The 17,708-nt window shown below is 34.7% G+C and overlaps 2 protein-coding genes across 4 annotated transcripts; both read right to left on the bottom strand.

Moving 5' to 3' along the window:
- Nucleotides 1–4,461: 4,461 nt before the first annotated feature.
- On the bottom strand, nucleotides 4,462–6,859 carry LOC113333596 (F-box only protein 13-like). 3 transcript variants are annotated; one of them, XM_026580031.1, is made up of 4 exons: nucleotides 6,671–6,859; nucleotides 6,344–6,541; nucleotides 5,565–5,962; nucleotides 4,462–4,601 (listed from the first exon to the last, which is right to left on the bottom strand). In XM_026580031.1, the coding sequence occupies exons 2-4, from the start codon at nucleotides 6,512–6,514 to the stop codon at nucleotides 4,529–4,531; spliced, it is 642 nt and encodes a 213-aa protein (XP_026435816.1). In that variant the 5' UTR covers nucleotides 6,515–6,541; nucleotides 6,671–6,859; the 3' UTR covers nucleotides 4,462–4,528. The 3 variants fall into 3 exon arrangements, with proteins under 3 accessions (XP_026435816.1, XP_026435807.1, XP_026435811.1); XM_026580022.1 differs by having other exon boundaries at nucleotides 5,565–6,541; XM_026580026.1 differs by having other exon boundaries at nucleotides 5,565–6,541; nucleotides 6,683–6,859.
- Nucleotides 6,860–8,138: 1,279 nt separating this feature from the next.
- On the bottom strand, nucleotides 8,139–10,224 carry LOC113305278 (tyrosyl-DNA phosphodiesterase 2-like). Its single transcript, XM_026554353.1, has 3 exons — nucleotides 9,629–10,224; nucleotides 9,186–9,445; nucleotides 8,139–9,064 (listed from the first exon to the last, which is right to left on the bottom strand). The coding sequence occupies exons 1-3, from the start codon at nucleotides 10,059–10,061 to the stop codon at nucleotides 8,468–8,470; spliced, it is 1,290 nt and encodes a 429-aa protein (XP_026410138.1). The 5' UTR covers nucleotides 10,062–10,224; the 3' UTR covers nucleotides 8,139–8,467.
- Nucleotides 10,225–17,708: the final 7,484 nt, after the last annotated feature.

Here is a 17,708-nt window from a genome sequence, read left to right as displayed (position 1 = left end):
AAGTATGATTACTTGATAATAGGTTCGGACTTAACCAAACACAATAGGATTGCTATCAAGTAAATAGGAATTAACATTTGTGTATTTTACTTCTAATTATAATAAAACAATTATAATTGCGGAAATAGAAAAGTAAAAGACACAACAAGATTTTGTTAACGAGGAAACGGCAAATGCATAAAAACCCCGAGACATTGTCCAGAATTGAATACTCTCAGAATTAAGTCGTTATACAAAATCTAAACCAACTTCGTATAGTTGAGACCAAGCAACTAAACCTATAGTTCACCTAGTTCCGTTTGTATCCCTGTGCCTCCAACTAGCAATAAGTCACGCACTTGGAACAATTCCTTTGGTTCGTATTCCAAACAGTAAAGGAACAACAAATCTGTTCGGTAAAAACTCTTTTCAAACAACGTGATATGAGTTTGACAAAAGACTCTTCCGTTTATCCCAATAAAATCCTTTGTCAGGTTCTTAGATCAATCTATTTGAAAACTACCAAAGTAATTGTTTAGACTATGCAATCAATATTATTAATCACAAAGAAATGTATTGATGTCGATCTACTCAATTAATCAATCAAGGTTATCACAAAGATAAACCGATTATAGTTGGATCCCCAGCCGATCAAGTTTTTTGCACACCAAAGATTATGAACTCAAATAAGAAATCTTCTTTGTCTTCAAATCTTCTTAGATCTTCAATAAAGACCTGCACATAAACAACTTGAATCTCTTGTAATCAATCACACACAGAACGGAGTCTGTTAATAATGGATTATCACAATACATCTTTAGATCTACAAAAAATTCTAAAGATCCCCGTCGATACTTCGATCTATTTTGAGTGAATCTTATATCAGAAGAGAAGATTCTCAAGCATAAACAAACTAGGTGCAATCAAATTTCAACAACCGTTAGTCAATCAAATCAATCGAAAACTAATAATAAACTGCAATTATCTAGTTTCCCACCAACGGTACTCGTAGAGCTTCCCAATCCCAAAGAAGTCTTTAAAACGAGCGGTCGTAAGAAATTTTGCCTAATTAGGGTATTTTCCTCTCCGAATAGACGACTCCACCAGTAACAACACAACTAGGTAGTTTTGCTGGCTCTAAGGATTAGTTTGCTAGAAATGCAAACTTCAATATTTATAGACCAAGGAAGTTTGGACACCAAGGAATTTCCAAAACTAAATATTCTCAAAGATATGCAATAAAGCCAAAAAAGATTTTCATAATTCCTGGAAATGCTCTGTCCAAATATTGACCGAAATTTCAGTAGAAAATCTCCAATTAGTAAATGCACATTACTAATTTTTATTTTCTAAAGATATGCATTTAATTGCTGGAAATTAAAAGCATATAAAAACCAAAAACCTTAATTAAAAGTTTCTCAATTTATTTCGATCCGGGATTATCCTTTAGTTATTAAGGAATATCTTTGAACAATAAAAGATAAGAATTACTGCACATGTTCAAAGTATGTCGACATCTTTACTTTGTAAATCCTTTTTCATATTTACAATCTTGGAACCGATTTGCCACACTTCCAAACGAGTTTATAATTGGTTCATATGACTTCCAAGAACTATGTGATTGATTATCCTATCAAGTCACCATTAATGGGTTTCACGGTTCTACCAAAACACAAAGCTTCGGTTCTACCTCCATGTGGGTACTAGGATCGGTCACACTATCTTTCCAAAAATTGGTTGACTAGGTACTAGGATCGGTTACCACATAATTATGGTATTTACTTGTAATCGGTTGCACAAGTCATAGGATCGGTTACCAATTACTAAGACTTGTTATACCTCTTACAAGGATCGATTCCACATACTTGTGATCGGTTGCACCTCTTGCTAGGATCGGTTCCCCAATGTCTAGAGTTGGTCATACCAATTACAGAATATCAATCATACCATCTCAGGTGATTACTTAAGATCGGTTTCACTAATAAAAGTCATACCAATACAAAAGTCGGGCATTGTGATAGTTTTACCAAGATACATAAACAAGTTATGAGCGGTTATACTAAACACACATATTGGTAATCCAAAGATTTGCAATGAATAACAATACCAATAAGCCTAGTGATTTCCCTTTCGATGCACAAACCAAGTTTATGAATTGTACTTCCTTTAAACGAATGTAAAACATTGTTTCCTATGATGAAATCTTCACCCATACACATACATAATCACAATAGCATTGATACGTTTATGTCGATGTCTTATATACGAAGTTAAAAAGATAGACGTTATACTTCGTATTGTAATTCCTTAATACTATGTCTAACTAGAGTATAATCATTCACAGCTTCGCAGTTATGTTTTCAATATGCACGACTTGAAAGATACATTAGGAATGAAACAGTTCAAGTCAAATATTACTAACCTCAAGAGGAAGGATGATGTCGTCGATGTAGCTCTTTACTTCTTCACATTATTCAAGTCTTCACGTAATACTTGTAAGTATCATATAGTAACTTTGTATATAACCTATACGAAGTTGACTCTAGTAAATAATCAAGCGACTCTTTAAATGAGTTTTGGTTCACTAACATATGACAACCTAACTTGACATACCAATGCTTGGTGGGTTCAACCGAGCTATACTCTAACATTTGATTTTCCTATTTCCAATTAATATCAAACAATATTTCCGAAATCTCGCTTAGAAAATTTCTATTATTAGTTTAGCACATTAACTGATAATCATTTTTTAGAGTATATGCTTTAATTGCTGATAATTAAACATATAAAATCAAAAATCATAATTAAATGTTTTTCAATATTTAGGTTTGGGATTACCTTGAGCATCAAGGAATATCTTTGAACAATTAATGATAAGAGTAGTGCACATGTTCAAATAATGCCGACATCTAGAAGTTTCTCTTGGGACCGTAACTACCATGACTCCCAAAATAAGTTGGGACCCGTTATACCATGACTCCCAATATAGGTTATGATCAGTTATACCTTGCTTCCCAATACTAGTTAGGATTGGTTATACCAGTTATACCTTGTCTCTCAATACTAGTTAGGATCGGTTATATCTTGTCAAACAATATAGGGTATGATGGGTTCTACCTTGATTCTCAACATAAGTTAAGATTGGTCCTACCTTGTCATCTTGTGTTGGTCATCCAAATATTATTCAATGAAAAAACGGACCAACACAATTATTGATTTCACTTTAAATTATGAAACAAGTTCATACAGTTACTTCCTTAAACCAATGTAATAATACATAGTTTTCTAGGATGAAATCACACCTGTATCCCGCGCATATTCAAGTAACTAAATAGATATATTATATTGATGTCTTATTTACGAAGTTCAAAGGATAAGCGTTATACTTCGTAATTCAATATAATTCCTTGACATTTTGATCATAATGCTATTGACTAAGTCTAATACTAGAGTTCCATAAATATAGCTTTGCATGTTAGCGAGTTGAAAGATATGTTAGGAATGGACATAAGTCAAGTCAATATTACTAAACTTAAGTGGAAGGATGATGTCTTCGTTGTAGTCGTTACTTCTTCACATTCTTCAGGTCTTTAGAGTAATACTTGTAAGTCTCAATATTCTTAGACTTTCTAGTCTAACCTAAACGAAGTTGAGTCTAGTAATTAATCAAGCGACTCTAGATGAGTATTGATGCTAAAATATAACAACCAAACTCTACATATCAATGCTTGGTGGGTTCAACCGAACTATGCTCTAACAAACAGGTTGAATGATTTTGATTGTCGAAATAACATTTTCAAGTGTTTGTTTCTCAAGCTCTTCAACGGGTATCTCTCTGATTCTCCATTTGTGAGTTTTATTAATGGCAAAACGCTGAGTCGTTGAGAGAAGTTTCAAATCAGCTTGGAAGAATAAGATAAAGAAAATTGTGATAAATTATACACGGAGGATTTTTTATTTTATATTAAACTAAATCAAAGGGTGTGTTTACAATTTGATTCATTTCCAAAAGTAAATTTATTTTCAATGACTGAGAACATTTCAGTATAGCTATCCAAGGGTGATTAACTGCTAGCTTATAAAACGGTCTTGCGTTGTCGCGCGGGACAACATTTTCCATAATTATAACCCGTCAGTTAATGGAAGCATAACACCATCGTACCAAATTAAAAACCGTCACAGTCTTACGATAATTACAAACCATTAATGTCTTAGAATCTTAAACTTATATTTTCTTAATTACCTAGCATAGTAAAGTATCAGGGAGGATGAACACTGGGAGAAGAAATCACTAAGGAGCATTAGCATTGAGAGCAGCAACATCGACAGCTGTAGAAGCAACAACATTGGCAGCATCGACAGCAGCACCAACATTGGCAGCAGCAGCAGCACCAAGTTTATACAGTTCCTCAGTCTTCAACAGATCTATTATTTGTTTTCTCCTCCTTTTTGCGCAAGCTTCTCTGCAAAATCCAAGGCCTTCTCTAGTTTGGTCTCTCGACCAAATGTGAACTTGTATTTGTTCCTTATGATTATCTATGGATCCCTCTTAACATCCCTTTCTTGAATTTCTCAGTTGTAAAATTACAGGTGGCTGAAATGCATATCTACAAAAGCACAATCTAAATACAAATCTAATTAGAGAATCGGAAAATAAGACAATATATGTAATCCGATTATGTCTAGAAAACTTTATAGAAGAACGAAACCCTAAAAATCGGTGGATAGGACATATAAATATATACTGATTATATACCGATTCTAGTGTGGGAACTTCAATAGACTAGTGACCATAATCAGTAGATAAACCACATATATAAAAACCTATTGTGAGACCACAAAATCCAAAAATAAATAAATTAAGGCGTCCTACAAATCGGTTATGTTATTTAGAATTGAAGTACCATCCAGAATCGGTTTCTAAAGATTCATGGACATGAAGAGCATACCCATAATCGACTGATACGATGGATCTATCGAAATCGATTATGAGATGAAATGGAAATTTTGATTTTCAAAAATGAGGTTTCAAATGTGTAAATCAATGATTGGTAGAACGAGTTGATAGGAATTTACCTTACCTTAGATGAACGGGTGATTGTTGGACAAAAACATTTTAAAAAAAAATTGATTAGGGTTTAAGAATTTGGTAAGATTAAATGAATATAGAAAGTTGTTTTTGTTTTATAAGGTCAGGTTTTTTGGTTTTTAGCTAAAAGCAGAAATAATTTGTATCACAACAAATAAATTATTCTATAAAAATGATAATACATCGTTAACTACTGATCCATTGGACGGAAATTGACCAACTCATGTAACATTAATCTTTAAGAATTTCCAGTTATCCACCTATCCACATAAGTTCTCATATGATATTACACTCTTGCTCGGATTTCTGGCTTGAAAGCACAAGGCAACAACACTTTCCGGTCGGGAAGAACAGTGTCTAGATTCTTCCATGTATCTGTCTTGATGTTATATATAAGAAGTGAATAGTCATCAACTGCTCTTGACCGAGTCCGAATGATATTAAGCATATAGACCATGATATAATTGCCATTACCAGTAGAATTGATCTCACTTACTCTGGAAAATGTTGACATCTTTGTTGAAGTCGAAGAGATGCGACTCCATCACCTGTCTGCTTGTAATCAAACTCCCAAATATCTATTTGTCTTCCTCTCTTTGAAATCATCGCTAAAACCCTTCCACCACACTCAACCAAGCCTACAGGAAGTACTTGTACTTTCTCACCCAAACTTAATTGTGGACAGACTGATATTGTGCCTTTTTCTTCATTAAAACAGATTAACGTAGAATTTTGTAAGACTAAAATTTGACCTTCACTACCATTAACTGTTATACCTTTCTTTCCGATAATTGGTACATCATTTATCCACCAGTTTCCTGAACTTGTATACTCTCGTGCAGCTGGTAACTCAATCCAAGCTTTCTCCTGTTCTAAAGAAGAAAATACTTTCACCTGCATATTTCCATACAGAACAAATACTTCATATTGTAATCCTGATGATGAGTAATTCATCGCTACTCCCTTGGTTGAGTCAATAACGTTTGAATCAAAACAAGGTAGCGTGCGTATCATACCAGTGTAAGGATTGCACATGTATGATGAATTGTCAAATTTAGATACAAAACACACAAGTCCACCTGATCCAGCAATAGGAACGACACATCTTTCCTTGGGTAGTTTTAACTTTATGGGATTCAAATCACCAGTTTCCATATTGTACACATAACTATCCTTAACATTGACAAGTAAAAACCACAGGCATCGCTCAAATAACTGATTTGATGTCAAATGAAATGATGCGGAGTGTAAAATCGTATACCATGTCTTACTAACCATTTGGCACCAGAAGATATCTTCTGTGGGAAGTAGTCCCAGTAACGTCTGGACCATGTCATTGGGGAGTTTGTCCCACTGGTTCTTTGTGTCACCCCCATTGCAAACTTCCATGGCCTTCCCTAAATAGGTGCTTTGCTGGTTTTGGCTATCGTTGTTGTTGCTTGCCATATGAGATTGATAAAAGAGCTCCTGAACCTGGGATTCAGCCCAAACAAAAAAACAAAACAAAAACAAAAGTTTGAAGGTTAACAGGGAGATTATTCAGAAACATAATGATGAAAGATTTATCATAAGGTAAAGTTGCAGAAAGAAAACAATGCTCACTTCTACTTTTACCGGAAGAGGATTTGCACAATAGAGAAGCTCTGATCTGAGTAAGGAGATAAAACCAAGGTGTTTCCCAGAGACCAACGCTTATCATCATATAGCCATGCTACCATAATGATCTCTGGCCTCTTATGGAATATATTCAACCCCTGGTGACCTGTTGTTACTCGGGCACAAAAAATATGACCAAATACAATGACTCCTGCTGATTGCAGAAAGCAGTGAATCAAAAGCTTTTAAAGTATCGTTATTACCGTTGTCCGTTATAAGCATAAAAGTATGACCAAATACAATGACCCCTGCTGATTGCAAAAAGCAGTGAATAGCAGCTTTTAAAGCATCGTTATTACCGTTGTCCGTTATAACAGTTCTAATTTAAGGCCTTACCATTGTGGCGTTGTTAAACCACCTATAACGGCTGGACAACCACTATGCCAAAAAGGACAAAAAATAGTTAAAAAATGATAAGATTGGCATTAGTCAGAAAGATAACCAATAATCTCCGGAACCATGGCCGTTGCTACAACATTTTATAAGTGGAATTTGATGGGAAATTCATTAACTAATCCTATTTCGATGAACTTACATCTATCAGGTTGGTTGTAGGTTAAACAGCGCCCATGCCGGAAAGATGATGGAATCAATTAAACAGTGCTAGTATGGATTATGGAATCTGGAAAGATCATGATCCAGCCTAGCTATTGAATGCTTCCTTGCATATACTATGTAATCAATTTGATAATGAGACCGCATTAAATATTTTCTCAGTAGATTATCTTTTCTTCCATTTCTGCTAATACATTCTAAGCAACAATCTGCTAATACATTCTAAGCAACAAATCTGCCAAACTGCCTTGTCGTTTTCTAGATATAGCTTCAGTCTTATCCCCCGCACAGTGATGACACTAATGGATTTCTTAAAACTTGGGTTTAATTTCTTGCAGCTTGTTTGCTGCAGTTGTATTTAGCTGATCATGGAGATAATAACATGATAACATTTCATAGCAGACAGGCTAAAGTAAACTAAACCCTGAGTTTCATACTCTAGCTTGAAAGGACAAGGCCGCGTTGTACTAAAGGAAATTTGTTATATGGCAGAAGCTCAACCCAAGAATTCACCTAAATGTTATCCTATCAGAATACTGAGAAAAGGATAAAGGTTGCTACTGGTTTGATTTGGCCTCTAACCACAATGTCACCACTTACTAATAATAAATTTTAAACATTATTGCAGTCCACTCTGTACCTGTGCAAATTACTGGGGTTGTAATATGTTTGACAACATATGACTGAAACCTTCTATTCCAGATGCGACGTCCTAACCTCGAACAGATTAAAGATATAAGCCGTATATCCTTCTTCATTGGATAACCTGCCCACGAGAATTTAGTTATGCTATAGGTTCTAATTAGGGAAAAAGAACTTTCAGTGAACTGTGACTTCATCAAATGATGCAAATATATGACAAAATTTACTTTCCATTAACATTTGGGAATAACAAGTATCTTTCAGATGAAAATTCAATCTCCAAAACTCAAGGCAGCAAGCATCTACATGTGTACATCAGAAAAGAGAAACCACCGTTCTACAAAAAGTCAAAGAGACTGCCATCCAGGATAAAGGACAATGGTCTTTGGTCGTTCACAAAAGTTAGCTGACTACTGAACCATAGAGACAAAAAAAAAAAACGGCTATTGACATATAACAAACTTCCTTCTGAGAACTTCTCGTTGAATGTGTCATCCGAAAAACAAGCCAAAAAGAAGAGTTACCCCTCTACGGAAGACTCTTTCATCACTTGTTGCAGATTGTAAGGAGCAATCCATAATGATCACTAGGCAAAACAGGGAGCATCAACTTCTGCAGCTTACCCTTAACTTTCTTCTCCTTACAATATGAAAGGCCTGGTAATTCTTCCCTACCGATCAACTCGATCCCACATATTTTGAAATCCTGCAAATTGCAAATGAATCGGTCTAATCGCTTCTGCAGAGTCCGATTGCCTGATAGCATCTGATTCGATTTGGTATCATACGTATATCCATTATCTCCGGGCTTTAGCTCACTCCAGGCATCGACCCAACCATCGGGTAATGGAAACTGACCATCCAACTTGTCATCCCAGTTCATATCACCACCAAGTATGACATTCGGCGAACCCTTAAGAATCAGTATGGCTTCCTTTGCTTGAGCTACACGTTCTTTGCTGAACATCTGATTCCATGTTGGTGGGGCAGGGCAAGGGCTTTCAAGATGGCTAGTAGCAATAACCAATTTCTTGCTCCCTCCACCTCCACCTCCAACTTCAATCTCAGTCGAACAAAGCTCTCTCCCCATTATAGAGTTGCTGAAGGGTTTGCAACTAAAGGATTTTACGGGTAATTTACTCAACTGCCAAAATTTATGGAAGTGTAACAAGTAAGTGATTCAAAATGCGACACAAGAAGGAAGTTCATTTTAACCAATCATAAATAACATCGACAATAGTTAAAGTGGATGAATCAAATCATACCTGCATACAGAAATAAGGTTTGTTCACCATTTCATATGAAACTGAGCAACGATAAACTTTCCACCAGCTAGATTGTTGGAAAATATGATAAATTGTTGGGGTCACCTCTTGTAAGCATATGACATCAGGAGTATGCAGCTGAATGAGATCCCCCAATGCTTTCATTCTCTTATGCAGTTCTAAGTCCTCATTAAACCATATATTGTAACTCAAGACCTTCAATGTGTGCAACTCTATTTCCTTCTTCTCCTCTGTAGTACCTGCACATGTACATCAAATCAAGATTAAACTATTTCAAGGATGCACGATTGGGAACAGCCCATTTGGCCAGGGGACTGAGGCCAGTAATCTGGTCTCCACGCTGGCTGTTTCCTATAATTGATTGAAACCCTAAAACCCTTAAAAAAAAAAAACAGTTAACAACTAAAGAAATCAAGACTAACCCGAGAAAGTTCCTTCCTTTCTGGATGATTTCGAAGAGCAAGACTCGCCCACATCGAGAAAACAATCAGTTGATTCTTCAGTAGATATTTGTTCAACTTTCCTGTTATTTTGACAAGCTTTCAAGGGCAAGAAAACAGAACCAATTGAAGAATCCAATTTTCCATCTGAATCAATTGGATCTAAGTCTTCAAAATCAGATAGTAACGACGCAGAAGATCTTGTTCCACAAATTTCACAGTTATGTCGACCGACTGGGTTCGAAAAAGTACAGGCTTTGCAAGACCATTTAAGCGTCGCTGTTGGAGAAGGAGAAAAAGAAGGAGAGGGAGAAGAGGATGAAGCAGATAATGATGATGAGAAGAGACAAATCTGGCATGTTGATTTTTGAGACGGAGGGTTTAGAAAAGTGCATTTGGAACAAGACCACGCCATTGATTTAGAAAAGAAGAAATTGAAATTTCTAGGGTTTCTGAAACGGGGAGAGATTAAAAAGGAAGTGAAGTTCAAAAAGAAGAAATTCAAATTTCTAGGGTTTCTGAAACGGGAAGATGTAGTGATTAAAAAGAAACTGAAGTTCAAAATTGCCGTCTAAACCGCTTGCCGCTCATATTCCTATGTACTCGGTTCGGGATACTTGGGACTCGAGAAGTGATATTGGTGGGGAAAAAAAACAGTTTAGTCCAAAAATGTGTCAAAAAAGTATAGATCAGTCCATCCGGGTTAACTAGCTACAATTTAGTCCAAAAAACATTTAAAATATAAAAAATACACATATAACCTTTCTGATTTACGATTTAATCCAAATATTTACAGTTTAGTCCAAAGTGACACATGTTGATGTCAGCAATTTTAAAGAATATAAAATAATTAAAAAACGATTTATCTTCCGAACCGTTTGTCCAAAATTCACAAATTTTATATACGGAAAATGGGTCATTTGTCCAAATATTTTTAAATCACGGTTCAAATGGACGAGTAAAAAATAGTTTGGGTGAAATAACCAAAAAAAAAAAAAAGTAAGGATGAAACTGGTTTCATCATAGCTTAAATTTAAAAAATAGCAAGGATGAAACTGGATACATCCTGTGTAAATTAAAAATAAGAAAAAATATTTGAAAATGGGTAATATGAAACTGGTTACATCCTGCCTATTTTTACATTTTTGTCCATTCAAACAGTATCAAAATCAAACTGTCCATTTCACCCAGGAATTGTTGATTTTGGTCTTTTTAACGAATTTTGTGTTTTATATATTCGGAAAGCTCTTTTAGATATCTACTAAAAGAGTACCCATATGACTATATTTTTCATTTAAAAAAAAAATCTTAGTTTACACCGGTGTATAAACATGTACATCTACAAAAATCCAGAAAATCCAAAGACAAGACAAGGTGCACCAGTTTGTAGACCACATACAACCTGTCCATTGTTCTTCTCCACGTTCTTAAGCTCCCTTGAAAAGTACCTAAACACATAGCAAGCATGCTATTAAAATCATTTCATGATATCGAAAAACAACAACTTAAGATGGTGTAATCACACCTTAAGTTCCGCACCAGAGGCACTGCTCATCTACTTTAATCATCAAAGAGATGAATACAAGTCAAATCTAGGCTCCAGGTAATGTTACATTCGGAGGAATGCCAGTCATTATCTATCGCCTAATTTAGGCTTCCGATATCTCCAACAATAAATAGAATGACGAACAAAGAAGTGTAATCGTCGATATTAGACGACTGTTATACATATCCAACAAACATTTGACCTCAGTGCAAACCAGCAAGCCAAACCAACCTCTTGTATTTTCTATAAGATCATTTTCACATTTGTCACTTTACCCAAAATCTGTAAACTCAATCTTTACAATATCTTATGGATTATTTTAAAATCTCAATCTTTGTTAAAAAAAATCTCCTCTGGTTAAAACCAAAACTTCAGAACCTAAAAAAAAAAAGCAAGAAAGGGAGAGTAGTAACGCTATTAAGCAATCGAACATGCTCACCTAAAGAAGTGCTTGATTCAGTAGTACCAAGATAATATTTTCAAATAAACTTTTAGTGAAATAAATTTCTTATAATCAAAACATGTATACAACTATGTACACGTTAACAATTAACAGGTGTACATAGTTGTACACCTGTACTTTGAAGAGAACATGCAGACACCCACCTCCTTTTAAACAACAAGCCTACTCAGAGGATGAGAATTGTCCATTATGTAAATCATATATCAGTCATGCAATATAAGTCGAGCCTAACATGCTTAATTACTAATTCTAGTTTCAAAGATTAAAAAACAAAAATGTGGTCAGACAACTTACATTAGTCTCAGAATTCTGTTGTGATCGGCTACGAGAACGAGAAGGTTCACGCTGAGATCGGCTCTTTTTTCTAAGACTTTCATGACTGCGTCTATCAGGGCTTTCATCCCTAGATGGAGGAGTCCTGTGAGAAGATGCACTTATCTTCCCAGGACTAGGACTGCGCCGAACAGGAGAAGCACTGGAAAAAGTGAGAATGTTTCATCATCATAAGGCGCAAAGCCAGAGAGCATAAGAATCAAAGATGTGTACATTTATGTGCACATTAACAGTCATCAAAGTGTACATTTATGTACGCTATCAACATGTGTACAACTATGTACACATTAGCTTAAAAAACATTCTGAGGATGAATATTATAAGGTATGTAAGAAGACAAAAAGAAAAAGAAAAAAGAGAATATGTTGTTACAGTGTTTTGAGATCAACCTTAATCACCTCAAATATTGTTGCATTGCAAAAAGAAACATCTTTGGAAGTTGAGAAGGTAGCTGGTTGTGCATCCAATACCGGATTTATGGAGACATAGCCGTCTTCGTCATCCTGACCACTATCTTAAGTTGATTCTGATTGGCTTCTGACGAGGCTAGGAGATCCTCAAGTTGCTCTAATCTCATAATAAATGAATCCCCTGCTGTCAATAAACCATAAACAAAACATCGAAGTGGGAAAAAAACTACTTGGAAATGAACTTAATATATAGCGCCTGGCAATATGTGTCCAATTTCTCCAATTAGTTTTGGATCCAAAATTATGCACAAAGCAACCATGATAGAGATCCAGGAACCTATAAATTACCCTATAATACAAAAAGAATAAACAACGCACATAAAAATGCACTGCATATAACTGGTGTAGAAGCATATACACCTCGTCTAACAAGCACACAAAAAAACAGTGCACTTTTATTTACATCCATGTAACTTGTGTACAAGAAAGTACACCAGTTAATTCTTATTTTTAGGATTAAGCATAATCGTTAGAAAAACTACATTGACTTGAAAGAACAACAAGCAATCAGATGATTAAAAAGGGATAAGAAAGAAACAATGATCATGGAATGTCATGCCATGGTATTTATCTCTTGGCTCTAATATTTTTACTAGTATGAGAAGTGTCCACCATAGAGTTTCGACAATAGATCATATAGGATTTTAAACAAAACCTAGTTCAATAAAGCTAAAACACTAATACTAGATCACTCTGAAAAAGCTAAAACCCAAACTGAGGAAAAAAGGTTCTAAGTACACTTGATCAAAATCTGAAAACGCCAAATGAGGAAAAAAAACAACTAACCTTTCTTTTCCAGAAGTTTCCCAAATATGAGCTTTAATGACTTTAATTTCAATTTTCAAACTCTGAACGACATGTTCTTGTATGTTTCCTTCTTCATTACCTTGGCCGCCAACATCTCAAATTCTTCTTGTGTTACATGTACTCTCCTTTTCCGTAAAACAAACATCCCAACATTCTATGGTCCTTCAATGCATACAACCTGTGAGTAAAAAAAGTGTTCATCAAACACAAATTTAAAGAAAAACAAGCAATGGTAGTAATACAGTTCTGTATTATTAGTAATTAGCATGTGTACAACTATGTACACAATAACAATCAACGGGTGTACAACTATGTACACATTAACAATCAACGGGTGTACAATTATGTACATAATAATCCTCATTACCTGTATGTCGATTCTATATTCCTTTTTTTTTTTTTGGAATATTCAACAACTCGCATCTGGTCGTTTGTTGAATCACTCCACACATCATATATAAATGAATAATAATGTGCACATCCTATATAAATGACTATTATCAAATCCTCTTTCAATTCACCATAAAAAGGGTACAGTCAAGAAAAATTGGCATATCCAGCATTGCGAAACCAATATATAAATAAGTGCACCGCCTATAAAAATGCACAATTAAATTCAAAGGTGCACGAGCAAAATCATATCATATTCCTAGTAAAAAAAGAAAATATATACATAAAAATACATTGCGTATAACTGGACGGTGTACAAGCAAGTACACATCGTATAGGAAGTACAATGAAATGCATACAACTGGTGGACAAGGAAATGCACCTTGTAGAGCAGTACAAAAAATATGTTGTACACATAAAATCGCCAATTTCAATTTGCCATTAATGCAACAGTTGAAACTGGTGGCGTCATTGAGGGATGCAACAGTTTGTTAGGACAACTTGGGAGATGATTTCAACTAATTGTCTGCAAGGCATTAGTTTTTTTATAGAAAAGGAGTGGTATCAAAACATAATAGTATTAAATAGGAGTTGATTAAATGTCGTGAGGAATCGATGATAGCAACAAATAGGAGTTGATTAAATGCCGTGAGGAATCAGTAATAACAACTAATGCGTAATATAATAAAAGGACAACATCCACACATAAAAATACTCGTGCACAGGCTAGCCACTAAAAGTTTTAGTATCATTCCATATTTCTCATTAAGAATCCATTTATTTCTATTTCGCATACATTTCATACTCAAAAGGAGAAGAATAACAACCACTATCCGACAGTCGACACTCTAAAAACTGAAATGATACAGGTAAATGATGAATGGATTTAAGAACCAACCACACCTCAACTTTGGATGCATTATTTGTATTTTGAAAAAAATAGCTTACACCAAGTTGAATTGATGTGAACAGAGTTATGTCCACCAATCCCAATCACGTCTTATGCAAGGAAGCAACTCCTCTACAACAAATTCAAGGGAAGCTACCTATGGCAGTACGACAATAACTTGTCCAAATAAAGATCCAATTATTATTTCTTTAAACATCATTAAAATTCTGAAGACTGTTCTTATCGTTCAAACAGGTTAATTATGAAAGCTTTTAAATATACTTACATTTACAGCAAGTTACCACTATAATAACTCAAAATATCAAATACACTTACTACCGTTATAACAAATAAATCACAATACTTGAACAGAAGAAAACTAAGTCAAATTAGATATTGATAAATTAACAGTTGCGAGTAAAAGAAACGGTAAAATAGATTAAACTTATCTTTCATATCAATTTCAACAATGAAATCTTCAAATCAATTTGCAGAAATTGAATTTCACCAACTTTTCTCCTCGATTTCGAGCTATAATCTTAATAAATTGGTACTGACGATAAAGATTTAAATTTTTCAAGTTAATCGAGTGTTGTTTGAATTTCAGATCTACGTTTGGAGATTGAATCTTCATTGAGACACTGAAATTAGGTTTTAAAAAATGTTCCTTGCGGGAGAGCTGTTTCGATGGGAAATGAAGAAATCGTATAAAGAAGTAATATGATATTATTTAGCTGATGGGGGTATTTTTGGCATCCAATTCTTTTAGTCTGGACTGAATCATCAGGAAAAGTATTAACCCGTTCAAGGTTTGGTAAATTAGGACCTATTAGTACCGGGCTTCAAACGATAGGACTAAAGAGTCTAAAGCCCATATTGGTACATTAATTCCTACATATTGGTGTACCTCTACATTTATATCCCCGTTGGGCCAAACACAACAGTAAGCCATTTCGGTTAGCTATGGCTAATTATTAGCGAACCCCAACTAAATGTAGCGAAATCCCTTAATTACAATGTAAAGTTGATCAGATCTAATACAGGTTTTAGCTAAACGAAACCACATGGAAACTGAGTTTTCCTTGGATTTTTCACTTTAAGGATATTTAGTATATGTTTTCCAGTTGAAACTAATATTGAGCATCCGTTGACAATTTCACGAAAACTAAATATTCGTTTGGTAAATAATATTTGTTTGACCTTTTCTTTGTTACACTCCTCTTACACCCAATCATAACCATTCACCATTCTCAACGACTCTATTTTCTCCACCGTCAGATCCCAACGAATATTTTCTCAAAAATTTGTCAAAAATGTCTATAAATAAAAACTTATTTTTCTTCTCAAATCACTCCAAATCATCTTCATACAACTTGGTTTTTCCAATCAAATCTCTCAGATTATCTTCTTAACTTCAAAGGTTTCTTCATTTTTTTTCTTGTTCATCTCTTTTGTTCGTAGACAACAATGTCTCAGTCTCAAATGGAAAATCTAAACCGTGAAAGAGATGGCTGATCCGAGCGTCTACTGGATGTTTACACCACATAAACGGAAAATCAGTATGTGTTTCAGTCAGGTTAACGCATTGACCCAAACGGAGTATCCGTTTGCTACTAAGTGATGGCATGCACCTATAGTGAGGTGCACCTCCCATCCATTCCGCTTACCTTCAAATAAGCTATATCTAAGGAAAATCCTTGACCATTGTGCTTGGCCTAAAAGAACTAACAACTTTGGGGGGTTTTCTTTCTTTTTTTTTGTTTTTTTTGTTTAAACGATGACCCGAAAAAACCACGCTAATAGTCATCTTCAACTAATGGAATGAGCCACATAAGAGGTTTAGACCAATGCATAGAGGGCGTGAGCAACTTCTTTATAAGTTCTGGAGGAAAATAAAATTACAAACAATAAGGCAAGAACTAAAATAGGAATTTTTTTTAAGATTTATACGTTGATTTTCATGAAAATTTCCAACAACAAACTGGTCAATAGGGTCTTTAGCATCACTTTCAACAACGAAATGAGTGAGCTTTATTTCCACAATTTTCTTCAACAGGGACCAGATGATCCAGGTTTCAGCTTCAGTTGAAGAAAATACAATAAAAATGATAGTTGCATAAAAAGTAGTTTTGCTGGAAGAGTCATGTATTAAATATCCTGCACTATTAAACAATGACAAACAATTAAAAGTACCATCAATATTACACTTAGTTCGTCCAATATAAGGGGTATATCCACTATAGATCTAGAGACCAAACGACCAAGGGGGATATTATAATTCTATCAGGAACCATGGATCTAGCGTGAGATAAGATAGAAGAATGGTTTTAAATATTTCTTCCGAATAAAAAATTATTACGACTAGTTCGATAAACTAGAGAATATAGGACGAATAAAAAATACAAAAGTCCAGTCATTTCGTAAAAAATTTATCCATAACATCAGTACGGAAGAAAATAAGGAAATTAAACCCCATATATGACTGCCAAAGAGACATAAAACCGAAACATACATGACAGACTCATCACACAAGGAAAACCTAAAACAAAAAACGAAGGGGACCGCTAAACGAGAATTCACAAAAGAAGAAGGAATGGAATAGTTGGAAGTTTTCCAAATAAAAACAGAATGCGCTTAAATTCCAAAATATACTTCAAAAATTTCATATTTGGGGAAGATCGGAGACCTTGAGACTCGAATAGGCTTTTAGAACTAGACCTTCCATTCTTTGAAAGCTCCCAAGCCCTCCTATTAGGATTTCACAAACTCTTAAAGGTAATAAAGACAACCTTCCACAAGAAGCATTATCAAAATGATTGATCAGCTTACTAACATTCCGGAGTTTAGTAGCCCGATCAATAAAATCAAAAACTTTCTAACTTTGATTAGTAGGGACCAACAGATTTGGTGCGGTAGAGCTATAAATGAAACCCCATTTATCATACCAAGAGTTAATAAACTGACCAAAGCTTGATCAACTCTTTAATAGTAAAAATACATCTTCATGTGCAATAGAAAGCCTTAGTATATTTAGCATTAATGAAATCAAAATTTTGAAATTGTTCATCCGTAAGACACTTCCCATTAAAACTCTAGGGAATCTGCCAACATTTCCGGCATTTTTAGTTATCTTTGCCAAATTGTTCAATTCAGCCTTCCTGAAA

The sequence above is a fragment of the Papaver somniferum genome, chromosome 1 (assembly GCF_003573695.1).
Source record: "Papaver somniferum cultivar HN1 chromosome 1, ASM357369v1, whole genome shotgun sequence".
NCBI lineage: Eukaryota > Viridiplantae > Streptophyta > Magnoliopsida > Ranunculales > Papaveraceae > Papaver > Papaver somniferum.
The sequence above is the reverse complement of the archived record's forward strand: the minus strand, read 5'-3'. Positions and strand labels throughout refer to the sequence as shown.

Coding starts and splice junctions, on each gene's coding strand:
- LOC113305278 (XM_026554353.1), bottom strand. CDS start 10,061: ATGGCGTGGTCTTGTTCCAAATGCACTTTTCTAAACCCTCCGTCTCAA. Junction 9,446..9,628: donor AAAGGAAGGAACTTTCTCGG/GTTAGTCTTGAT, acceptor GTACATGTGCAG/GTACTACAGAGGAGAAGAAG. Junction 9,065..9,185: donor AACCTTATTTCTGTATGCAG/GTATGATTTGAT, acceptor AAATTTTGGCAG/TTGAGTAAATTACCCGTAAA.
- LOC113333596 (XM_026580022.1), bottom strand. CDS start 6,514: ATGGCAAGCAACAACAACGATAGCCAAAACCAGCAAAGCACCTATTTA. Junction 4,602..5,564: donor AGATGTCAACATTTTCCAGA/GTAAGTGAGATC, acceptor ATTTGTATTTAG/ATTGTGCTTTTGTAGATATG.